At 47.0% G+C, this 22,596-nt stretch overlaps 1 protein-coding gene across 2 annotated transcripts; it reads left to right on the top strand.

Annotated features, from left to right (window-relative positions):
• The first annotated feature begins 907 nt into the window (after positions 1 to 907).
• golga3 (golgin A3) lies at positions 908 to 22,431 on the top strand. 2 transcript variants are annotated; one of them, XM_007901770.2, is made up of 24 exons: positions 908 to 947; positions 4,699 to 5,051; positions 7,641 to 8,003; positions 9,395 to 9,507; positions 9,969 to 10,645; positions 10,956 to 11,067; positions 11,581 to 11,887; positions 12,215 to 12,417; positions 12,708 to 12,845; positions 13,348 to 13,509; positions 13,750 to 14,118; positions 14,339 to 14,416; positions 14,868 to 15,131; positions 15,462 to 15,556; positions 15,679 to 15,895; positions 16,484 to 16,627; positions 17,038 to 17,235; positions 17,515 to 17,631; positions 18,036 to 18,175; positions 18,556 to 18,688; positions 19,301 to 19,423; positions 20,094 to 20,258; positions 20,765 to 20,925; positions 21,246 to 22,431. In XM_007901770.2, exons 2-24 carry the CDS (start codon positions 4,928 to 4,930, stop codon positions 21,466 to 21,468), a joined length of 4,626 nt encoding a protein of 1,541 aa, XP_007899961.2. In that variant the 5' UTR covers positions 908 to 947; positions 4,699 to 4,927; the 3' UTR covers positions 21,469 to 22,431. The 2 variants fall into 2 exon arrangements, with proteins under 2 accessions (XP_007899961.2, XP_007899962.2); XM_007901771.2 differs by lacking the exon at positions 7,641 to 8,003 and having other exon boundaries at positions 910 to 947.
• Positions 22,432 to 22,596: the final 165 nt, after the last annotated feature.

Here is a 22,596-nt window from a genome sequence, read left to right as displayed (position 1 = left end):
TAGTCTCCCTTCTAATATGACGTCCTCCTGCTGTGAAGGGCGTTGCACAAATGCAATTTGTTGTCGTCGTTCGCCAAGTAATAATAATAATAAGAATAATCCTTGCCCTTGATGAGTCAGCTTGCCCTATCGTGACACGCCTAATAATAATCCCTCCAAAAACCAAAAACAATAATAAATTGGTCATTTTCAATCCACGACTGTTTGTGGGACATTGCTGTGCGCAATTGGCTGCCGCGTTCGCCCACAAATATACAGTCAATTCACTTTACAGTGTGTTCTGTGAAGCGCTTTGGGACGTCCTCCCGACGTGAAAAGCACTATATCAAATGCAAGGATTATTATTATTATTATTATTCGAGAGGTCTCAAACACGCCACAAAGTGAATTGAGTGGTATTTTTGCCCACAAAGCAAACATTATCATTATAATAATTATTAATAATAACAACAACAACACTGAGATGGAGGTCCAGGTTCTTCAACCAAAGGGATTTGAGTCACTGTGTGTGGGGTCTCCAGGGCCACCTGTCACTCTCTCAGGCCCCGCCCCCCCACCAACCCTCGTCACGTGACCCCCCACCGGCGGCCCTTGTCACGTGACCCTCCTCACGCGGGCCTTGCACCGGAAGGTCCGTCGCTGTCGGGGGAGTCGGGTTGACGGTCGCTTCCGGTCAGTCAAGTCGGTCCGCGCGAGATCGGGATCGAGAGGGCGGAACGTTTCTGTTTGTAACAAAACTAAATAAAAATAAACCCGAGTGCCAACGGCACGAAGAGAGAGAGAGAGGGAAAGAGGGAGAGCTGAGGCTTCTCTCTCTCCCCCCCCCCCCACGGGCACAAACCCCGCGGGGCTCAGCGGGGCGGCCGTTTGGGGGTCGGGCCCGGCGCCGGGGGAAGGAAAGCGGCGGCGGAGTCAATAAGCCACGTCCGCCGCCGCCGCTGTCAACGGTAAGAGCCGCGGCCTCGCGCCGCCCTCCCGCCCCGACAGCCCCGTGTGTGTCCTCCCTGTCACCCCCTCCTCCCGAGGCTGAGGCTGAGGCGCGGCCTCGGGGACCGGGGCTCCACACAGAGACCGAGCCCCCGGGGCAGAGGCTGTCGGGCCCACAAAACACACAGTCACTACACTTGACAGTGGGTCCTGTGAAGCCCTTTGCGAAGTCTCGACGACGTGATGAGACTTTGTGTCAAAAGCAAAGACTATTGTTATTATTATTGTTGTTATTGTTGTTGTTGTTATTAGGGCCTGAGATCCGGAGAGACAGAGAGTGGGGAGAGGAGTGTCTGCGTTTAGAGGAATGTTCTTCCTCAGAGAAAATGCTGTTGTGTGTGGAATGTGCGGCCAAAGCGGTGGAGACCGTTACCTAATTCTGGAAAGTATTAGGGCGCAGATTGGCAGAGTCAGGGCTCGGGGAGGGGAGGGGGGAGACCAGTGTAACTGCTGGAGTCTAACCCACTAAACCCCCACAGCTACCCCCCCCCCACACAGCTACCCCCCCCACCCACAGCTACCCCCCCCCCACAGCTACCCCCCCCCACAGCTAACCCCCCCACAGCTAACCCCCCCCCCCACAGCTAACCCCCCCCCACAGCTAACCCCCCCCACAGCTAACCCCCCCCCACAGCTACCCCCCCCCACAGCTAACCCCCACCACAGCTAAACCCCCCCCCCTACCACAGCTAATGGTTTCTTGTTTGTAAAGTGTGAAATAGTGTTTGAGTAAAGCACGATGTCTGAACTGTTCGTAAGAGCAAATGGCAATCTTTTCTCTACCTTGTCTGTGTATTGTGGAGTTTCCAATGCTATAAGTAGTGCTTTAATATTGTTGGGTATCGTCATTGAACAAACTTAATGATCAAACATTCTTTACATCCAGTAACTTTTAATGTAAAGCAAACGGTACGTTGAGTTCTTCCTTCAGTGTCTAATGATTGTAAGTGTAATTTATCAATGCGAAGCACGCAAACTATTTGTGGTTGGTATCAAATATTGGAGGACTGCCTAACTAACTTGTTGAGGCTTTGGCCTGTGGGGTTAAGGATATGTATTTTGTGCAGTGTACACTTACGATTGTACTGATTACTTTTACATATCCTGGGCCTGTGTGTTTATGTTTGCTTACTGAGAGGCGACTGCAGTCTGAATGAAAGCTCTTTATTGCCTCAGTGGTGATGATTGACAAAGATTCCCATCCCTATTTATGTTACTTCCTGGTAACTTTACACCAGGCTTTTATTGATCCTGAGTGCTGTCTGAAAGCAGCGATGCCAGTTTGCTGTGTTTAATTATTTAAACCCGAAAGGAGAGTGGTAATAATGAAACAGCGAGGCTAGATTATTGTTTGTGTTGATTCAGATCTCTGTGGGCCAGTAATTAGCATCTGGGTAAACTGATTTTGGAAGACTGCCTAACTAACTTGTTGAGGCTTTGGCCTGTGGGGTTAAGGACATGTAAGGACACGGAGGCTTCATTGTCTTCTCTAGCAGACAGCATTGAGTACTGAGGACTGCCTTGTGTATACACAGTATTGTAGAATCTTGTTTGAGATTTTGAGTAAAAAAAACTGCCTAAAGACATTGATGACATTGATCTCTTTAAAATTGGATAATAACATGTTGCTTGGGTATAAATGCAGGTTTGGTTTCCTTCAGGATTTAATAACAAGATTAATTTGCAATTTAATGTAATATTTCGGTGACTGCAATTATTGTTTCAGAAAATCTTTGGTTGACTGGGATACTAAGTCAGGATAATTGGGATCAAAATTTGGAGGTGGGAAGGATCATTCAGATTGCTTCCATGTTTGCTTATTGGGAGCAATGTTCAGAGTGATGTCTTTTGGAAAGGCTATCGTGATGAGCTGGTAACGATTCCTTCCTTCCCATTGAATCCAGCTGGTCTGTCGTATCAATCAAGCCTTCTCTGGTTGTCAATGCTGCTTATCTGCATTGGCTATTTAATATAAACACTAATTATGTGGAATCCTTTTCAAACAATGTCTATGTTACCTTCTGAAATGATGTACTGAGCACAATAAAACGTTTTTTCACTGTGCCATGTCCTTTGACGTTCTTGGAATACCAAATTCAACAGTGACTCAGTGAGATGGTCTAAAAGCTTTGCACAGTGATTTGATATAAGCCGATGATCAAAAGAAAAGAGTGTTATCCAATAATGTGCCATAACTGCAGTCATGCAGGTGGGCAGAGTGTGGGCATGTCATACCTGCAGCAAATTATTTTTCATAGTCATAAGAAAATCGAATAGCGTGGTTGGTTTTACAGGTCACAGAGTACAGGTGATGGAACGCAATGTTAGCTGTTAAGGATTTGTGCTTAAGAGCAGAGAGGAGATGAGAGAGGCGGGGATTGCGAACTAATCGCCCACAAATTTACAGTCTATTCTGTGAAGCGCTTTGAGATGTCGAGAAGACGTGAAAAGCGCTATATCAAATGCAAGGATTATTATTATATAACACTACAAATGTAACCCTGAAGCTTCTGATCATTTTGAAATGTAGATGTGTATCAGTGGTGTCTTCAGGGCTATCATTATATGATGGAAGCTTATCTGAGACGTGAGCAAATGATGGGTGACTGGGAATTATGCAAGTATCATTCCTGCTCTGTTGGATGTGTGGGTTTGCTTGATTTTACTGTAAAATGTTATCATTTTAATAAGGTTAGTTTTCTCGCGTGTCAAGAGCAGGTATTCTAAGTTGTTGTTCAATGCACTAGGGTAGTTTGTACCAGTTTAACATACATGGAAATTAAATGGATATTGAATGGAAATATTGGTTGACGCTATTTGCTATTTTAAGATTCTCGTCGCTTGTATTTGGAGGAGAATTTTTGGAAAAATAAACAAACAACAGCAGATGAACTGTTTCACCAGCATTTTGCTGGAATACAGACAGGCCTTGGTATTCTAAGTGGGTCAGTGAAGGAGGATTATTTTAAACGAAACATCTGGGCAAGTTACACACTCTGGGAGTATTCCTAGTACATTACACACAGCGTGGAAACAGATCATTTGCCCCAACTTTGGAACTTTCTCTCTCTCTCTCCCCCTAAAAGGCTGTGGATAATGGCTAGATCGATTCACATTTTAAGGCTGAGGTGGATAGATGTTTGTTAGGTCAGGGTATCAAGGGATATGGGGTAAAGGAGGGTATTTTGAGTTGAGGTATAGATCAATTGTACTTGGAGTCCTGTGGCTCAGTGGTTAGAGCACTCGCATTGCAAGCGAGAGACCCGGGTTCGATTCCCAGCAGGTCGAAACCTTGGGCAAGTTCCCTTACTCCACACGCCTGATAATAATCCCTCAAAATAAATTGGTCATTTCGATCCACGACTGTTTGTGGGACACTGCTGTACGCAATTGGCTGCCGCAGTTCACCCACAAATATACAGTCAGTTCACTTCACAGTCTATTCTGTGAAGCGCTTTGAGACGTCGAGAAGACGTGAAAAGTGTTGTATCAAATGCAAAGATTATTATTATTATGATCTAATAGGATGTCGAAATAGGCTCAAGGGGCTGAATGGCCTACTCCTCTTCCTTTGTAACTAGTCCTGTCCTGCATGTTTGCATTGTGGACCACTTAGCTTCCTATTGTTTTCTTGTTACATAGTTTTATTTGACAAGTGAATCTAATCTCTAATGTTGTAAGTACTCATTAAGTTATTGTGCTGTTTTACAGAGATTGTGGTGTCTCAGTGATGGCCTTGCTAGCGCTGACTCACTCAGCCCCTGCCTGACGTGCTGGAATCTGCCTGTTAAAAACCCGCAACTTGGAAGCTCAACAGTCGGATCATGGTGCCAGGTTTCAGAATTGGCCCGGTTTCCTGAAGCTTCTTTATGTCTGTTTAATGGCTCGTTGCGAGAAGACCTTTACTGTATAATTACTGTCCGCTTCCCAACGTCGTGGAATGATGGAAACCCCGACCCATGGTCAGGCAGTCCTGTTGGAGAACATACCGAACGGGAATACAGACCAGCTTCCCACTGACGCAGCCGGGCCCAGGGCATCTACCACAGAGCCTGTGATGAATGGTAAAGTACTCCTTGAGTAGTTAAATTCTCTCTCCCCCCAGAAAAAACTTTCCCCACATTACTGAGAGAGGAAAGCTAGAGATTGCAGGCTCCATCCTGCTCCATATCCCCCGCCCGGTCCGGTCCGCCACTGTTGGAGGTCGGGCCTTCAGCCTCTCTGTCCCCATCCCACAGTCCCTCGGCCTCGCTCCCTCCCTTGCCTGCTGCGAGTCACATCTCAAGACCCTCCTCTTCGACCGCACCTTCAGTCACCCTCCTCTCCTCCCTGCCCTCCGCCCTTCCTGATCCCAACCCCCAGCTCGGGTCCAAATCCCTGCCTGTTCACGTGATAGGCGCTGTGCTAATGTAATTTGTTATTACTTGATGGGTTGTGTTTTCTTTTGAGTTTTACCAGCCTCAGATTTAAGAATCCCAGTTGATAAATGGCGTATGTCTTTCTTTGTAGAACAGGATGCCACACACATTGTTGTGATGGCTGTGTGTGTGCGTAGTGCTGCTGTTTTCCCTTTAGAAATGACACAAGGGGGAGAAACAAACGTTCAGAAGTATGAGGTGTATTTCTAGATTGCAGACTCAACGACCATCAAGAACCTCCGAATACTCTTTATACTAATTATAATAATAATTCTTGCATTTGATGTAGTGCCTTATCAGGTCATTGAAACGTCTCAAAGCGCTTCACTAGAATATATTATAAAGTGAATTGACTGTGTACTTTTTGGGTGAAACTCGGGAGCCAATTGCGCACAGCAGTGTCCCACAAGCAGTGACCAATTAGGGTTTTTTTTATCTCTGTGCTCCTGAGCTCGGGAAGCGAACAGAGCTTTTAGGTGACGGACCAGGATCCATCAGTGATCCCTGTGTGATGAGGGTGGGGTCAGTTAGCCTGTAGTCACTGATGAGGATCAAGCCAACAGCATGGTCGAGGCCAGCTGGTTTGCTGGGGGATGTGTCCCAGAAAGACCGTATCTTCACTGGGGAATGTATTTTTACAGCTTCACTATAACGTTTCCAAATTTCATTTCCTCATTTAATTAGAAAACTTCAGTGACCAATTCCAGGGAATATTGTCAGCCGTCTTACCGAGGGGGGGAGCGTGGGGGAGGATGCGGGGAATTCAGATTTCCAGAAACCAACATTATGAAGCTTTCTGTGACCTTTGGCAAGTGCCTGGTATTTATCGGAGGAAAGGAAATCAGCTGGTGTTGGATGATATGGTGCAGTGGTCACGTTGATTAATGACTAGTCGCACATCTCTGAGTGACTGTAGCAGACTTCCTGATCTCCACAACAGCAGAATACATAATCCAGAGTCCTTTGTTACTGTTAACATAAATTGTGTTGTAGATGGCACGGCATTGGGCTGCAGCCTGAATTGACTTCTGAGGTCGAGGAGCTTTCGTAGAGGGAAAACCTTGAGAAGAGCTGGGGCACAGTCCTTTATAATGTAATAACAATCCTTGCATTTGATATTGTGCTTTATCACGTCTTTGAGACGTCTCAACGCTTCAGAGAAGCATGGTTTAACTGTGTATTTTATAGGCAAACCGCGACAGTGTCCCACACACAGTTGTGGATTGAGTGACCAAATAATTTTTTTTAAATCGATTAACAACCAGGTTCTTACTTGTTGCTAGGTAAACAGAGGTGCATGTGTGGAGTAAGGAAACTTGCCTAAGGTTTCGCCCTGTTTATAACCAAAACTGAGATAAAGTTAGGACTGCTATTTGTGGTATCAAGGATTTCTATATACTCTAAAGGTTTTCTCGACAGATTGGCACTTCAGAATCACATCATTAAGCTTGCACATCACCTGACTGATTTCTCCACTTATATTTATTTCTTGCTCGCAATCTGGCGCTGTGTTTTGCTCTGTGCTGAGTTTGGCTGTTTGCAGTATTAACCTTTAAGTGCGGGGGGGACAAACCGGTTAGACTGATGGCACAACTGTTTTGCTTATCGCACAATCCCTCTCTGGCCTCTGGGTATGTTTTGCTGAGTCACGCTCGGGAGGTGTGTTGAGCAGTAAAGGTATTTCTAAGTTTCATTTGACAAACGGGAGATTATCAGTGCTAGGAATAGAGACTGTCAGACTGTCTTGTCTGTGTGTTAAGTCTCCCACTATCTCAGTGAAGACTGATTTGTCCTCCAGTCGAAGGCACTGAAACTGATTTCTGCTACTGCTGCAATCAGCTGACTCGGCCCAGGGTGGGTTGAAAAGTCTACTTTCCCAGTTTGTGTGGCTCCGCCTGTTTCACACTGGATAAACTGAACCCAGTCACTGAGGAGAGTTGCAATTAGAGATATTTGAAGATGTCTAAAATACCGTCTTGTCCCCAGTTGTTTGTCATTTATAGAACAGTATTTCCACTAATTAGTTGCGCTCTGGGCTTGTTAGATCTCTTTCTCTCGCTCTGTGATAGTGATGCTTACACTGGCTCGGTGAATCCTAGAATTACCCCAGTGACTGAAACTCGACTTCACATGTTCTATCCAGCAAAACGAAGCCTAGGATTTTGCTTGTGTTGAATTTTTAAGGCCTAGAAATAGGGTGTTGCTCGTGGCTAAACTGTGCTTCATTTTTCATAGGTGCCTATGAGAACAGTACTGGTAAACCTCCAAAGAGTGGACCAGCCATGGACAACAATCCCAGCAGTATCTCAGGCAGAGATGAGGGCAAGATTGACCAGCAGTGTTCCCGTGTTGGTGTTGGTGGTGAAGGAGACGGTTGTCAGAATGGAGCGAAGTCTGTATTAGGCTCCGCGGGGCCCTCTGACATTGCCCAGGCTGTCTCTCACTCACCAGAACCTCAGCCCCCAGAGAGCAGAGCAGAGCTGGCTTCCCACGACACCTCTCAGTCGTCTCAGGGGCCGATATCTAAGCTGTATGTTCCCAAATGTGAAGCTTTGCAGTCGCTCAGGCTAAGCCTTCCTTTACAAGAGACGGACATGTGTAAGCATTTCTTTATAGTGATGTCCCTTCCATCATCTTCTTTCTCCTTAGGCAGGTTTCCTGACTCCGCACACACTCCTCTGTTTATCTAGCAGTAATTAGGAATCCAGTTGTTAGTCGATTGGAGGATTGCTTTTTTCTGGGGTTTATAATCCCCTCCCTCCCCAAAAGATAAAATGTGGTCACTCAATCCACGACTGTTTGTGGGATATTGCTTAACGCAATTGGCTGCCATGCTTCACCCACAAAATTAAAGATAATTCACTTTACAGTATATTCTCTGAAGAGCTTTGAGACGTAATAAGGCACTATATCAAATTCAAGGATTATTATTAGTATCCAACCTTTCTCCTTGCCAAAAATAAGCGCTCTGAGACGCCGTCCGGCGTGAAGGGCGCTATATAAATCCAAGTTGTTTTTGCTCCTACTGTATAATTGCTCAAGCTGCCGATTTTCCCTGCCATTCTCTCTCTCTCTCTCTCTCTCTCTTGACTGTGCATGTGCTGTGACCTTGAACACATGACGCCCTTTAATGCCTTTCGTTCACAAATCATTGTTTCCCATGGAGTACAGTATTTGATCATCTATCTCTAACCTTTGGTCTTAATCAAATCTAGATATTTGTCTAACACCTTATTGAAAGACTTGGCAAACTAACTGCTGTTGCTGGGAGTCTATAACGATGGACAGTGTCTACTGTCCTTGGCTGAAAATATACTACTTAACAAATCCATGACTTCTTTTGCTGTGCTCACTTAATCTCTGCGCAAATAGCCTGCATTTTGTCTGCAGAAGTGCAGGTCTCTCTGCTTGCTTTTATCGAGTCTTTGTTGAATATTGTAGCCTGGTGTTTGCTGGGGAAGTGGGGTTACAGTTTCACCTTGTTCCTCAACCCATCGTGTGAATCCAGTTCAACAAGGAAATGTGCTGGTTGCAGGCAGGCATTGCTGAGAGGCTAAAGACAAGAATACATTTCAACAATAACTTGCTTGCATTTGTACAGCGCCCTTCACGCAGATCACGTCTCGGAGAGCTGAAATTTCATTGCATTTGTTGTTGAGTGCCTCGTCATGTCCTCCCAACATGAAAGGCGCGATACAAATGTAATTGGTTGTTGTTGTTGAAAATCTTGTGTAAAATATCACTTCTGTTTACTCAGACCATGCCAGTTTAGAGAGGATTAAATGTGTTAAACATTTCATGGGAACGGTTTGTGGTTGACGTGTTGTGAGCTCAAGAAAAGAACCGTTTCACATTCCCTCTTTGGCTTGCTGTTGTAGAAACAGACCAAGGTCTCTCACTGTAATTCTCAGCTGTACCTCCTGATGGGTTGCCAGGAGGTCACTATCGATGGCTGTAAACTGCTGATGAAGATTATGGTTTCTCCTCAGGCGTTGTGGACCCGCCCTTGAGGGAAGAAAACGAAGAACAGATCCGCCGGCATGCTCGACGGCGACTTGAGGAGCAGCTGAAACAGTACAGAGTGGAACGTCACCAGGAGAGGGTAAGTGGAACCTGGTTGTGTGTGTGAACACGGTGTGGAAGGGAAGGACTGGAAATAAGAGAACGTCTCGACTCAATCGGTTATTCGTCTTTACACCAACAGCAACTTCTCTATTTTCAAACCCTCCTTTACCCATTGTACCTTACTGATTCTTATCATATAAAACACCGAGCCGGGGGGAGAGTTTTTTTTTAAAAATGGGAAAAGTTAAAAGTTATTTGGCTCAGTAAGTCCACACCTTTTGGGTTATTCCCAGCCCCATCTTTAGCATGCCCTCAAGGCCTCACCTTTTCCAGGCCCCAGATCTCTTATTCCCCATTTCCATTCCCCTTTTTAAAAAGATTCTTCCCCAGAGACCTTTTTTTTACTCCTTAAAAGAGAAGGCAGGCAGGTGTTTGGTCTCATTGCTATCTCCTTGATGCTCAAACCATTCTGATTGGTGTGTTGTCCTTATTTTCCAGTCTAAGCAATCAACGCCAAAACATCGTCCCACCAGCACTTTGGACCCAGAGCTGATGTTCCATCCGGAAATCCTGCCACGTGCCAGTACTTTGGCTCTGACTAAGGAATACTCCTTTATGAGGACCAGTGTCCCACGAGGGCCCAAGGTGGGGAGCCTGGGAGTCCTCACCACATCCAGAGCTATAAAGAATTCCAAATCCAGCAAAATCCGCTCACTGGCAGATTACAAAACTGAGGTCTCGGAGCCCGGGAGTGGGGCAGGTGGGACATCCAGTGTGGAGAGCTCATCAGGAACCCTTCAGCAGAACAGGACTGGCTCCTCCACCTCAGTGATTTCCCAAATGGGTTTCACACTGGACAACAAGGACAGATTGGAGACTCTGTCCAATGTGGAGGACAGCAGTTCTGAAGTGGACGGCAGCGAGGCAGGGTCGCGGCAGGATGATAGCGAAGCTGAAGGTTATGAGATCACCTCGGGCCCTCCTGTTTCTCTACTCTCAGTGGACTCCAGGCTGAAGGCCGTGTACACTGTTGATGGGCGAGAGATCTCAGCTGAGGCTCTGGGGCAGTTTCCCTCTATCGGGGAGGTGCTGAAAGCCGCAGCAGAAGAGCAGCAGAGTGAGGACCAGGGGCTGAATGGGGAGGTCCGCAGCCGCAGAGACAGCATTTCCAGCAGGTAACTATAATAATTAATAATAATAAATATTAGATTTTAATATTAATCGTTGCATTTGCCACAGCGCCTTATCACGTTGTTGAGACATCTCAAAGCGCCTCACAGGCTATACTGTAAAGTGGATCAACTGCTTATTTTGTGGGAGAAATGATTTTTCCTTAGTATTATTTATTGTGACTGTTTCCCCCCCCACCACCACACGGAAATCGATGACTTTACCTTTTCTTGAGCAGACATTGCAGGGGAGCAAAGCGCTGGAGGGCTGGGTGTCCTGTCTGTTCAATGTGCTGTGTTGTGATTGTCTCTCCAGTGTCTCTGTGGGAAGCTCGTTGCTGGGGACCCACGATGACGTGATGCAGATTCTAAAGGAGAAAATGCGGCTCGAAGGCCAGTTGGAATCGCTGACGTCTGAGGCCGATCAGGTGAAGTGTCTCACCACAATACAACTTTATATTTACACAGCACCTTTCGCCGTGAGGATGTCCCTAGGGGCTTAACAGTCCTGGCTTGGCACCTGAACTGGTGGGGGGGGGAAATATCCGCATCCACAGTGTTTTGGGTGGGAAGGGTTCCAGTGTTTATATGAAGAGGTCTTCGAGTGTGGATGGCTATTAAATTCAGTTTCTGTTGAAATGAGGTAATGTGCTTATTGTAAGTGCAATATCTGAAGTCAAAAATTTTGCTAAGACAGTGGAATCTCGCTGTTGGTGGGAATCGGTGACTGGTTTGCCCTGTTAGTGAGGGTGATTCCACCAGATCATTTTAGAATTTTGCCTAAACTCACCATTAGTTTCAGGTAATACATTGGACTGAATAATAAATTGATGCCTCTAATGAGGTACTCGCAAGGTGCAGGTCAGTGTTATTTGTTAGAATAATGATTAAGCTTCAACTAATGTGTTTGTTATCATCATCATCATTATTATTATTTTTAGGCTTTGAAAGAGAAGACAGAATTGCAGGCCCAAATAGCAGCTTTGAACGCACAGCTGCAGGCCCAGGATGAACAGCGAGTGCTGAGTGAGCAGAAACATGGCTCACTGAATGTGGAAGTGAGCTCCTTACAGCAAACCTGCAGCGGCCTGGAGCAAACAGTGACTGAGCTGCAGACTCACCTGGAGACTAAGAACGCCAGTGTGATCGGCCTCAGCAATGATCTACAACTGGCTGAGGAGCAGTACCAGAGGCTGATTGGGAAGGTGGAGGAAATGCGACGAGCTGTCACTAGCAGAGACAGTACAGGTATGTTGTTCCGGGGATAATCGTCCCTTTTTTATTAAAAAAAACATTTTTAACTAATAATGTGGTCACCCATTCCATGTCTGTTTGTTGGACACTTCTGCCGCATTTCGCCCACAAAATACACAGTCACTCCACTTTACAATATATCCTGTGAAGCGCTTTGAGACGTCTTAATGACGTGATAAGGCGTTATATTAAATGCAAGAAATATTATTATTATTATTACCTTGCGTGAAGGCCTCTGTATGAAGGCTGTTGTACGTGTGAGACAGGCCCGCAGGTTGGATTAATGTGTTTGTCCGGCCTCCACTTTTCCCCCTCGCTCAGTCCATGATCTTCGGCTACAAATGACCACCCTGCAGAGCCAGCTCCAGCAGGCACAGTGGGACCGCACCGCCCTCAGCAGCCAGCTCAAGGCATCGCAGTCTGAGATCCTCTCCCTGCAGCAGGTCAGGCTGTGGTACCAGCAGCAGCTGGCATTGGCGCAAGAGGCACGAGTCCGGCTACAAGGCGAAATGGCAACCATGCAGGTAAAGCACGACTTCGGCCAGCGAGCGAGTGGTGAACGTGTGGAACAGTCTCCCGAGGGAGACCCACAGCGATAGCGGAAAATATGGATTCTTTCAAAAGCAAATGAGATAGATTTTGTTTAGGAAAATAATATCTGGGGATACCGTATATAGTTTGGGACACGACATGTTAAGCGACTGCCCAGGATGGTGGAAGGAGAACAGGATGGATCTTGGACTTCAATCGTCCGGCAAATTCTTATGTTCTTAACATTTAATGATTCAGGGATTGTGATAACTTGTGTTGACAGGCTGGTCACATGACCCAGGCGAGCACGGTGGAGCACCTGAAGATGGAGAATGTCTCGCTGTTCCAGCAGCTCACAGAAACCCAGCAGAAATCCATCAAAGAGAAGGAGCGCATCGCTGTCCACCTGCAAAACATCGAGGTGAAGATCACAGCCATTCACCTTGTCTCAATATGCTTATTAACTACCGACACAGATTGTAGGTCAACGTTTGTAACCGTGTCTTCAGCAAAGCCTGGTCAATCTCCTTACCGTAATGAATTGTGTGAAAGACAATCCTGGCTGTGATGTACAGTAATTCACTGTTACACGGTGGCAGAGCTTAATGGGTGTTGACTGTGAAATCTGTTCCTGACTTCCTGACAACAGTTTAACCTGCCATCTCCAATGGAGCAGAGTTCTTCTGTGCTTCCATTCAAAACCTGGCCAGGTGACACAAGCACACTGCTGCTTGTTTGTAGCCTGGGCTTGTTAACCAGGCATCGCATTCAGTCAACCTTATTGGCATTGCTACAATTTACTCGCACAGCACAATGCGCATTCTGCACATGATTGTGACATTAAAACAAAAATGTGGTTACTCGATCCATGACTAAAGGCAGAGATAATTTAGTTTTTTTTTTAATGTCGTTGCCATGATCAGGTGGACATGTTGGACCAGGAGAAGGCTTTCCAGCAGATCCAAGAGGCCAAGGTGATGGTGGAAGATGATCTAACACAAAAGCTTGAAGAATTTGAAGAAGAGCGAGAGCATCTTCAGAAGCTCACTCACTCTGCTACAGCATTGGAGAGGGAGCTGGAGGCGGTCAGCAACAATAATTAATGCTTACATTTGATTTATATTTACAGTATATCTTGCCAAGTGCTTTGAGACGTCTCAACAACGTGATAAGGCGCTATAATCAAATATAAGGATTATTATTCCTCCCTCCCTTGCCTCCTTCAATTGTTGAATTATTTAGCGCCTTGCTCGTCAGAAGGATGTCTCGAAGCGCTTCACCTGATCCTGTGTAAAATGTAGTGACTGTGTGTTGCTTCTCTCCAGGCCAGGCTAAATCTGAAACAGCGAGAGCTCCAGCTGGAAGCTTTACATCAGGAACAGTTGGACCTAATGAAGCAGCTGACCTTAGCCCAGGAGGCCCTGCACACCAAGAAGCAAGGGCTAAGCGAGTTGCAGGCACGATACGATGGGTTGGAAGCGCAGCTGGAAGAGGCCCAGAGTGATGGCAGTGCCAAAGACGAGTTGATCCAGAGCTTACAGCAGGAGAAGATTGTGCTGGAGGTGGCCCTGCACGCAGGGCAGACTGATCAGGAGGTGCAGCTGAGAGGAGCCCAGTCCCTGGAGGAGGGCACGGCACTGGCCTCCGAGATGTTGGAGCAGCTTCAGCAGGAGATCGCTGTGAAGACCAGCCAGGTAGCTGTTATATACAGTGGAAGCCGCTTAAACCGGACACATCGGGGTCGGGCGTTTTCCGTCCGAATTAACCAGCGTCCAAGGGTAACGCAGGTTTTCTCACCTCTTCCTTTCCCTCCTGGCAGAGGAGCAGGAGTGGCAGCACCGCCTCCCATTCCCAGAGAAAGAGAGAAACCGTACAGTTAGTGCTTCTCTTGATTTTCTCCCTCTTTCTCCCCAGGTGAAGAGTATGCAGCAGGAAAACACGAGCTTTAAGAAACAGTCTCAGAAACTGAAAGAGCAACTTGTTCAGCAGAAGGTGAGGGAGGGAGGGAGATGCAGATAGTCACTTGAGATGTTCAGGTTGAACCCACGGGTATTGACATGTGGTTTACAGTGTGTATATGTTTGCATAGAGCCTGTTCAGGTGGATGTTAAACATCCCATGTCGCTGTTCAAAGAGCTCAGATTTCCATGCATCCCATCTACACATGGAAATCCCTGAGATAGATTGTTGCAATGGAATGTACACTCTCCCTCTCTCCCTGGAGGGACGCACCTGGCAAGTATTAGGTCCAGGTTGGCAAGAGCCAAGGCTTGGGGGGAGCCCAAAGTGTGTGTTGGGGTAACTGCTGGAGTCTAACCAACTAAAACTGCTCAGCTTTCCATTAATATTGCTGTCAGTCAAACTTTCCCACTGCTTATTCAGCAGTGGGATCACAACGACTTGTGTTGACTTGAATTCCCTGTTGATGGAATCTTCTCCTTAGGTGATGGTGGAGGCCTATCGACGAGATGCCACCTCGAAAGATCAGTTGATCAGCGAGTTAAAATCCACCAAGAAGAGGCTGGAATGCGAGGTGAAGGAGTGCAAACAGGAACTGCTCCAGCTGAAAACAGAGGCCAAGTCAGCGGGGAATGAGCAGACTCGCCTACACAGGGACCTCTCCCGTGTTCAGCACGACATGGCTGAAGTCGAAGCTCACCTGGAGCTGGCTCTGAAAGATCGGGATGAGCTGGAAACTGAGCTCCAGGTACACATGTAATAAATAACACTCAGCAGGTCAGGCAGCATCTATGGAGAGAGGAAAGTGGATTAAAGTTTCAGGTCGATGACTTTTCGTCAGAACTGGGGATGTTGGAAGGGAGCAGCTTGCAAGGACCTAATGAACCGCTCTTTATTGTCCTTATACACTGCTCCCTATTGTAGCACAACGTGGAAAACAAGCACTGTGCGGGGCAGTGTTAAATCACTTTGAACATCACAATGATAATCGCCTCATGTGGTGTTAATGTTGGTGTGAAGCTGATTTAGTTTTATGTTTTGTCGCTGTTAACCCTTAACTCTTTCCTGCTTCTTGCAGTCGGTGAAGTTTGACAGAAGCCAGCTCAGCTCGCTGTCCCAGGAGAACGAGACACTGAGGAAGGAGGTGGAGGAGTTGCAGGTGGAAGCTAAAAGGTGGGTGGGTGTGTGTTTGTTAGCCAGTTGCGCACAGCAGTGTCCCACAAACAGTTGGGTGAGTGACTGATGTTATTTGGGGGATAACTTAATGAATTGACCCGTGGCGATGTTGGTTTCAGAGGCATCTCAGAGCAAAAGGTCCGGATGAAGAAGCTGGGCACGGACCTGACCAGCGCCCAGAGAGACATGAAAGCCAAACACAAGGCCTACGAGAACGCGGTGGGGATCCTCAGCCGCCGGCTACAGGAAGCCCTGACCAGCAAGGAGTCGGCCGAGGCTGAGCTGAGCAAACTGAGAGCCCAGGTGGCCGAGGGGGGGAACGAGATTGTTCTGCAGGTACGACCCTGTTCACAGCATCTATACGTTATTCTTAACCCCCTACAGTTGGTAGCTTGGCTCACCCAAAGACGTCATACATCCCACAGCACTGTTTGCAAAGAGAAAGCGAATCTCTCTCTCTCTCTCCTTGTGTCCTAGCCGACAATCCTCTAACCAACAACAAATTATATCTAGACAGTGGCTGTCATGTCAGAAGAACGTCCCAAGACGCTGAATTGATTCTTCACTTCCCTTCATTGCTATGCACGACATGGCTGCTGTGTTTGCCCACATCATCCACAAGTCTCTACGTTTCGCAGTGAACTCAGTAAAGCGCTTTGAGGCTTTTAAACTGCCTCGGAAGGTGCTACATCAACGCAAGAATTATTGTAGAAGAAGAAAACTCGTGTACAGAAATTTCAGGAGTGTTTGACACGGAATGAGAAAGTCTTATTTTTTTTCCCCACTACAGTTTGAGTGGCAGAATTTATTATTACTTTTAATTCATATTGTGGTGTTGCTGTGTGTGTATATCTATATATTTTTTATATATATCAAGAATGTAATTGGGAGCTGTGCTGACAAAGCCTTTTGTTCTGTGACTAGGAACGGATTCAGGCTTTGCTGTCGGAGCTGCAGGCAGTGTCCCAGAGCAAAGCCTTGCTGGAGAAAGAGCTGCAGGAAGTGATCTCCCTCACCAGCCAGCAGCTGGAGGACTACAGAGAGAAGGTTCTAGAACTGGAGGACGAGGTAAGCAAATACAAGAGAGAGAGAGAGAAGCGAGCGAGCTGTTCTCTAGCCCACACAACTTTATTCGGGCAAAGCTTACAGCATCGCAGGGCTAGGCGCACGGTCCCTTCGCCTCGCTCCCTCCCTTGCCTCCTTCAAGGCCCGTCTCAAGACGGTTAATGAGGTGGGAGGAAGTGTGCTGAGAATTCCTGCTGTAACACAACAACAACAAGATTCCATTTATAAAGCGCCTTTCACGTCAGGAGGACGTCCCACAGCTCATTAAAGGAGCTCGGCCAACTCCTGTGATACCTGGCTGTGTGGAATCCTATATAATCTGATGAGGTTTTCGGTTTGTGGCCTGGTGTTTGACTGGTGTCTTCCCTTTAACGCGAGGACCCCCCCCCCACCTCTCTCGCTCTCTCTCATAGCTTCAGGAGGCCAGAGGATTCCGGAAGAAGATCCGCCGTTTGGAGGAAGCTAATAAAAAGCTGTCTCTGGAGCTGGAGCACGAGCGGGGGAAGCTGTCCGGCCTCAGCCTGTCTCACGCCGCCCTGAAGGAGCACACCAGCATCCTGGAGACTGCCCTGGCCAAGAGGGAGGCCGACTTAGTGCAGCTGAACCTGCAGGTACAGAGAGGAAGCCTTGTGGAGGGTGTGGGTCGGGGGAGCAGGTCCATGAGGTCTATCTGCTGGCTGATTGGGCTGTAACGCTCTGTGCAATCTGTTTCCCTCACCAGCCTTTCCCCCTCTCGCTCTCTCTTCATTCCCTTCTGTTCACCCTATTGATAGACAGCATTGCACTGAGTAAAAAGAACTACCGTGTGTGTGTGTCTGTCTGTCGCGCTCTTTTTCTCTCTCTCTGTGTGAAGGGGGTGTTGTGGACTATCCTTGTTAACCCTGTGGCAGGTACAAGCTGTGCTGAAGCGCAAGGAGGAGGAGGACCAGCAGATGAAGCGCCTGGTTCATGCCTTACAGTCTGCGTTAGAAAGGGAGAGGGGAAACGTTAAGGAGCTGAAACAGCAGGTGAGTGAGGTGTCACCTTCACAGGCTCCATTGTGACCCCCGTACCACCATCCGTTGACGTGCTTTCAGCCACTACTCTCCAAAACTCTGGAACACTCTTGCGCTTGAAGACCTTCCTCTTCAACCGTGTCTATGATCACCTCCCGGAGGTTACCCTGTGTGAGGGGTGATATGTAGTTGTTGTTGAGGCTCCAGTTTATTTCTCCCGGGTTTTCACAGAGTGTCTCCAAACCCTAGTGTCCGAGCTCCCCAGGGTAACCCTAGATCTGAAGGAAGATGTAGAATACACTCACACTGTACCCGTGAACCAGGAATGAAGGATTATTAAACTGCACCTTTGTCACTGCGTCGCCGGTCTAACGATTAATGACCTTATTGTTTCGCTCTCCGCTGCCGATGTGCAGGTATCAGCAGCCAAAGCCGAGGCTGGTCACAACCGGCGTCACTACCGAGCGGCGGCGCTGGAGCTCAGTGAGGTGAAGAAGGAACTGCAGGGCAAAGAGCAGCTGGTGAGAGCTCTCCAGGCCGAAGCCGACAAACTCCAGTAAGTCAACACAACTGTACAGCACATCTGTGATTTCACAGGCGGTCTCAGCCATAAACCACCGGCACAGGGATAACTGTGGGTTATCATTAGGTGTCAGCTTGGCTCAGTTAGTAGCCTTGGAGCTCAATAATTGTGAGCTCAACCCCCCCCCACATGTCGGTGTAGGCTGGCCCTCCAGGGCAATCGCTATATTGAGGTGTGAAACTCTTCATCATTTCCACTTCATATCGAGGACATGGCGTCTGTGTGTGTGTGTGTGTGTGTTTGTGTCCCCACATGATGCTGTTGCCCTAATGGGAAATACTGTACTCTGTCCAGCGCCTTGGGACGTCCTCCGACGTGAAAGGCGCTGTACAAATATAATCTTGTTGTCGTAGGAACCAGGAAGGGAAACATTCTCAGGAGGTGGCGGAATTCCAGGAAGAACTGGCCGCGACCCGGACCCAGCTTCAGCTCCTGCAGAAACAGCTGGACGAAGAACTTAACAAACAGCCAGCAGCCAACCAGGAGGTACAGTCACCGACTCACTCCGCAACTGTTTGTGGGCTACGCTGCTGAGCGCAATTGGCTGCCGTGTTTCGCTCACAAATTAACACAGTCAGTTCACCTTACGGAATATTCTGTGAAGCGCTTTGAGGCGTCTCAAATGACGCGACCGAGCGCTGTATCAAGCGCCAGGGTCGTTATAAGAACCACGTTTGGGGGGAAAATGTTTCACGTCGGCTACAGATCGCAAGCCGTCCATAATACTGCACGTTGCCGTTCTCAATGCGGTGGTGCAGGCGTGACATGTCCCTCTAGTAGTGACCAGCTGTAATGTTTTAAAGGGTCCCATTCTCCTTCGACACGTTTATTCAGTTTTCGGGGTAGAATTTTCGGAGCAGCAGTGAGCTCTGAGACCTTGTTCCTGAATAAATAAGCTGCTCTCTTTCTCTCGCGCCACCCACTCCCCCCCTCCCTTGCCTCACTCAAGACCCTTCTTTGGTCACCTGCCCTACTCTGCCTCCACCCCATCTGATCCCAACCCCCAGCTCAGGTGCAAATTCTTTTCTGTCCAGCGCCTTGGGATTCCCTCTCGACGTGAAAGAATATAATGTAATTTGTTGTTGTTGTTGTTTCGAGGTGGAAGACTTGAAATGGGAGGTGGAGCAGAAGGAACGAGAGCTACAAGCCATAAGGCAACAGTTGTCCTTGACAGAGCAGCGAAGTCAGAAGGAACTGGAGGGTCTACAGGACACTCTGCAGGTGGGATACACTCCACACCAGAGACGTGTGGTGAACTCCATCTTGAGTATTCCAGATTTCCAAACCGGATGTAATAATAATAATAATAATCTTCAAGTGGAGACTGAAAATCCTGACGTTCACTAAATCTAGATGAGTTCTGAGAGGATTGGAAAGTCGTGCGTAACTTTTTTGTCGTTGAACGATTCTAATCCAATTTCCAGTGAATCAGAGTCCTCGAGGGGAAAGAAAGCCACACAATTGCCACCAAATTATGCATTTGGTTTATCTTCATTTTTGTTCCTCGACAGACCTGTTGATCATGTTTTTTTTGTGGTCAGCGTGGCACGTGTGGAAATCTGACACTGTGCTTAAGAGTCTTCAAACCAAGCTGAGAATTCCATGCATCCCATCTACACATGGAGATTCCCAGAGAGAAAACCTGTTGAAGGATTATACATGTGAAAAATAGGTTTTAAAAGTTTCTAGTGTTTTTTTGTTTAAATTTAGTATTGGCTGATCCAGTCTTTCAGCTTAATGTTTGGTCATGTTGATACCCAGTTGGTGTGTAGGTGCTTTTCACTCCTGGTCCCCACCACAGCTCGGGTGCGGATTCCTGACTGTCCAGCACTTTGGGACATCCTATTGACATGAAAGGCGCTGTACAAATTGAATTTGTTGTTATTTGTAGGGGATCAAGGCTAATCTGGAGGACCTGCAGGAGGAGTTGACGGTGACTCGTAAAGACAAGTTCCTGCTCCAGACCAAGGTGACAGAGCTGAGAAACGGCATGAAGACATTGCTGCAGCAAAACCAGCAGCTAAAGGTGGACCTCAAGCAGACCAGAACCCGCAAGGTAAGCCCGGAACTTCAGGAAAGAGAATCCTTTCCCTGCTCAAGCAAATTAATTATTCATTTTAAACCAGTGTGTTGACCAAAACTAATCGAGCTGTATGTTGGGCAAGTTTCCTTACTCCACACACACACACCCCTCTGTTTATCTAACAGTAAGTAGGAGCCTAGTAATTAGTCGATTGCTTTTCTGGGCGTAATAATCCCTTCAAAATTAAGAAAAATAGTTTGTTCACTCAATCCATGACTGTTCATGGGACACTGCTGTGCGCAATTGGCTGCCGCGTTTTGCCCACAAAATACAGTCACTACACTTTACAGTATATTCTGTGAAGCGCTTTGAGACGCCTCAAGGACATGAAAAGGCGCTATATCAAATGCGAGGATTATTATTATATCCATTGCAGTGCTAAATATCTGCTTTTTTTTCACAAAACTATACATTTTTCTTACACATGTAATTTTTCCATCAGTTGTCAATTGATGGTGTCTTTCTCTCTGTCTGAGCAGCGGATGGAGATAAAAGGTGACATTGTTTCATCGACCCCCGTGACGCCGGTTAAGATCCCTGACTGCCCTGTACCTGCCGCCCTGCTGGAGGAGCTGCTCAGACCACAGGTCGTCAGCAAGGAGCCTCTTAACAACCTTCACACCTGTTTGAAGCAGCTCAGGTGAGTCCCTTACAGGGAAGGGTTGTTCTGTGTCTGAGTGTCTTGAGATGCTCACCGAACACAAGACATTCAATTGTTGAGGCGGGGGTGGGGGTGAGTGGTTAAGGGCGAGGAACCTGAACAGAATTAAATTGTGCGAGGGTTGATGATTGTACTGTTGTTGGGGATGTTGTCAAGTCCCCTGGGATGCTATCCTGCATGTGGGGCGCTATAGAAATGCAAGTTGTTGCTTTTTAATAGTGAATGGTGGTGGTGTTTTTTGAAAACGTAACCTGTGCGTAGCCCCGTGTTGAACAAGCTCTCTTTCCCTCTCGCCAAAGGCAAGAGATGGATAGTTTACAACGGCAGATGGAGGAGCACACGGTCACCGTGCACCAGTCCATGTCCTCGTGGACACAGATCGAGGGACAGTTCATGGAACTGACTGTGGACGGCTCCGCCCTGGGGTTGGAAGAGCATCCTGGAGCCTCCAGAGAAAACCAGTTCAACAACAATACAGCAACACCAAATAGCAACCTAACTGGTGGGAACAGTCAAGAGTGAGTGAGTGAAGAGATTCTCCAGCAGGGCGAGTAGCACTATGCTGACCTTGGGCACCAACACTGATGGGCTGGAAAGTTTCCAAACTGCCAAGGCTTCAACCACCTCCCCCGTGGGTTTGTTAACTAAGTGGTTGAGGTGTTTGCACCACTGTTTGTCATGGGTTTGACTGCCTTGGCAGCAGGATTTGTATAGAGAGAGGAATGTACATGAAGACTTCCCTTTGGGAAAAGAGAAGGAAAGATTGGGGCCAACTTGGTAACATTTCACTTGGTCTTTTTCCGTTGTCTAAGAGGCACTGATCATCCAGGTGGGTGTGGGGGGAAATGATAAATAATAATTTGTTGGGGAATTTCTACCATAAGTGAACATTAATACAGGTGATTCACTTCGATTTAGCAGAGGTTTAAACAACAAAATTAGACCATATCACCATCCTAATTTATTTGTGAAAATAATAACCTTTTACTTTTTGAAAGTTGCAAATCTTTATTATGATTGTTTTGTTTCCCTTATTATTGAGATCTATATTGAAAATTGTTTTGTGATTCGGCACAGACGTGATATGTTTCTATTAGACTTTCTCTGTTTGGCCTTCAGGAGAAGAAGAGACAGTCATTGACTTGAACTTTCAAGTATTTCCCGAAAGGTGATTCCCTTTCATCAGTAATGTAGAGTAGTCTTGGTAACAAACACATCTAAAGTACCTCAAACAGCTTTGACTGCAGTCAGAGTTAGTGCACTACATTTCCTGCTTTGATCTTAGAATCCTCTCTATTTTACCTGGGGGAGAGCTTGCTCAGTACTTATCACTCATTGCTAAGTTTAATATTTCAGGGGGGAGTTTCTGTGTTTTTTTTCTTGTTGATAATCTACAGCAGAGTGGTCCAACTGACAGCCGGGCCGATCTCAAACAGCCTGCCCTCCCCACCACCCTCCCCACCTCCCTTGACTCGCAAGCGAATACCTGGGTTTGATTCCCAGACAGGCGAAACGTTGGGCAAGTTTCCTTACTCCACGCACACGCCTCTGTTTATCTAGCAGTATGTAGGAACCCGGTTGTTAAGTCGATTGGCGGATCACTTTACTGGGGGTAATAATCCCTTCAAAAAAAATAATAATAATTTGGTC

Source organism: Callorhinchus milii, unplaced genomic scaffold (genome assembly GCF_018977255.1).
Source record: "Callorhinchus milii isolate IMCB2004 unplaced genomic scaffold, IMCB_Cmil_1.0 Scaffold8, whole genome shotgun sequence".
Classification (NCBI taxonomy): domain Eukaryota; kingdom Metazoa; phylum Chordata; class Chondrichthyes; order Chimaeriformes; family Callorhinchidae; genus Callorhinchus; species Callorhinchus milii.
This window is presented reverse-complemented; position numbering and strand designations above follow the sequence as displayed.

Coding starts and splice junctions, on each gene's coding strand:
- golga3 (XM_007901770.2), top strand. CDS start 4,928: ATGATGGAAACCCCGACCCATGGTCAGGCAGTCCTGTTGGAGAACATA. Junction 15,132..15,461: donor AGCTGGAAACTGAGCTCCAG/GTACACATGTAA, acceptor TGCTTCTTGCAG/TCGGTGAAGTTTGACAGAAG. Junction 20,259..20,764: donor AGCAGACCAGAACCCGCAAG/GTAAGCCCGGAA, acceptor CTGTCTGAGCAG/CGGATGGAGATAAAAGGTGA.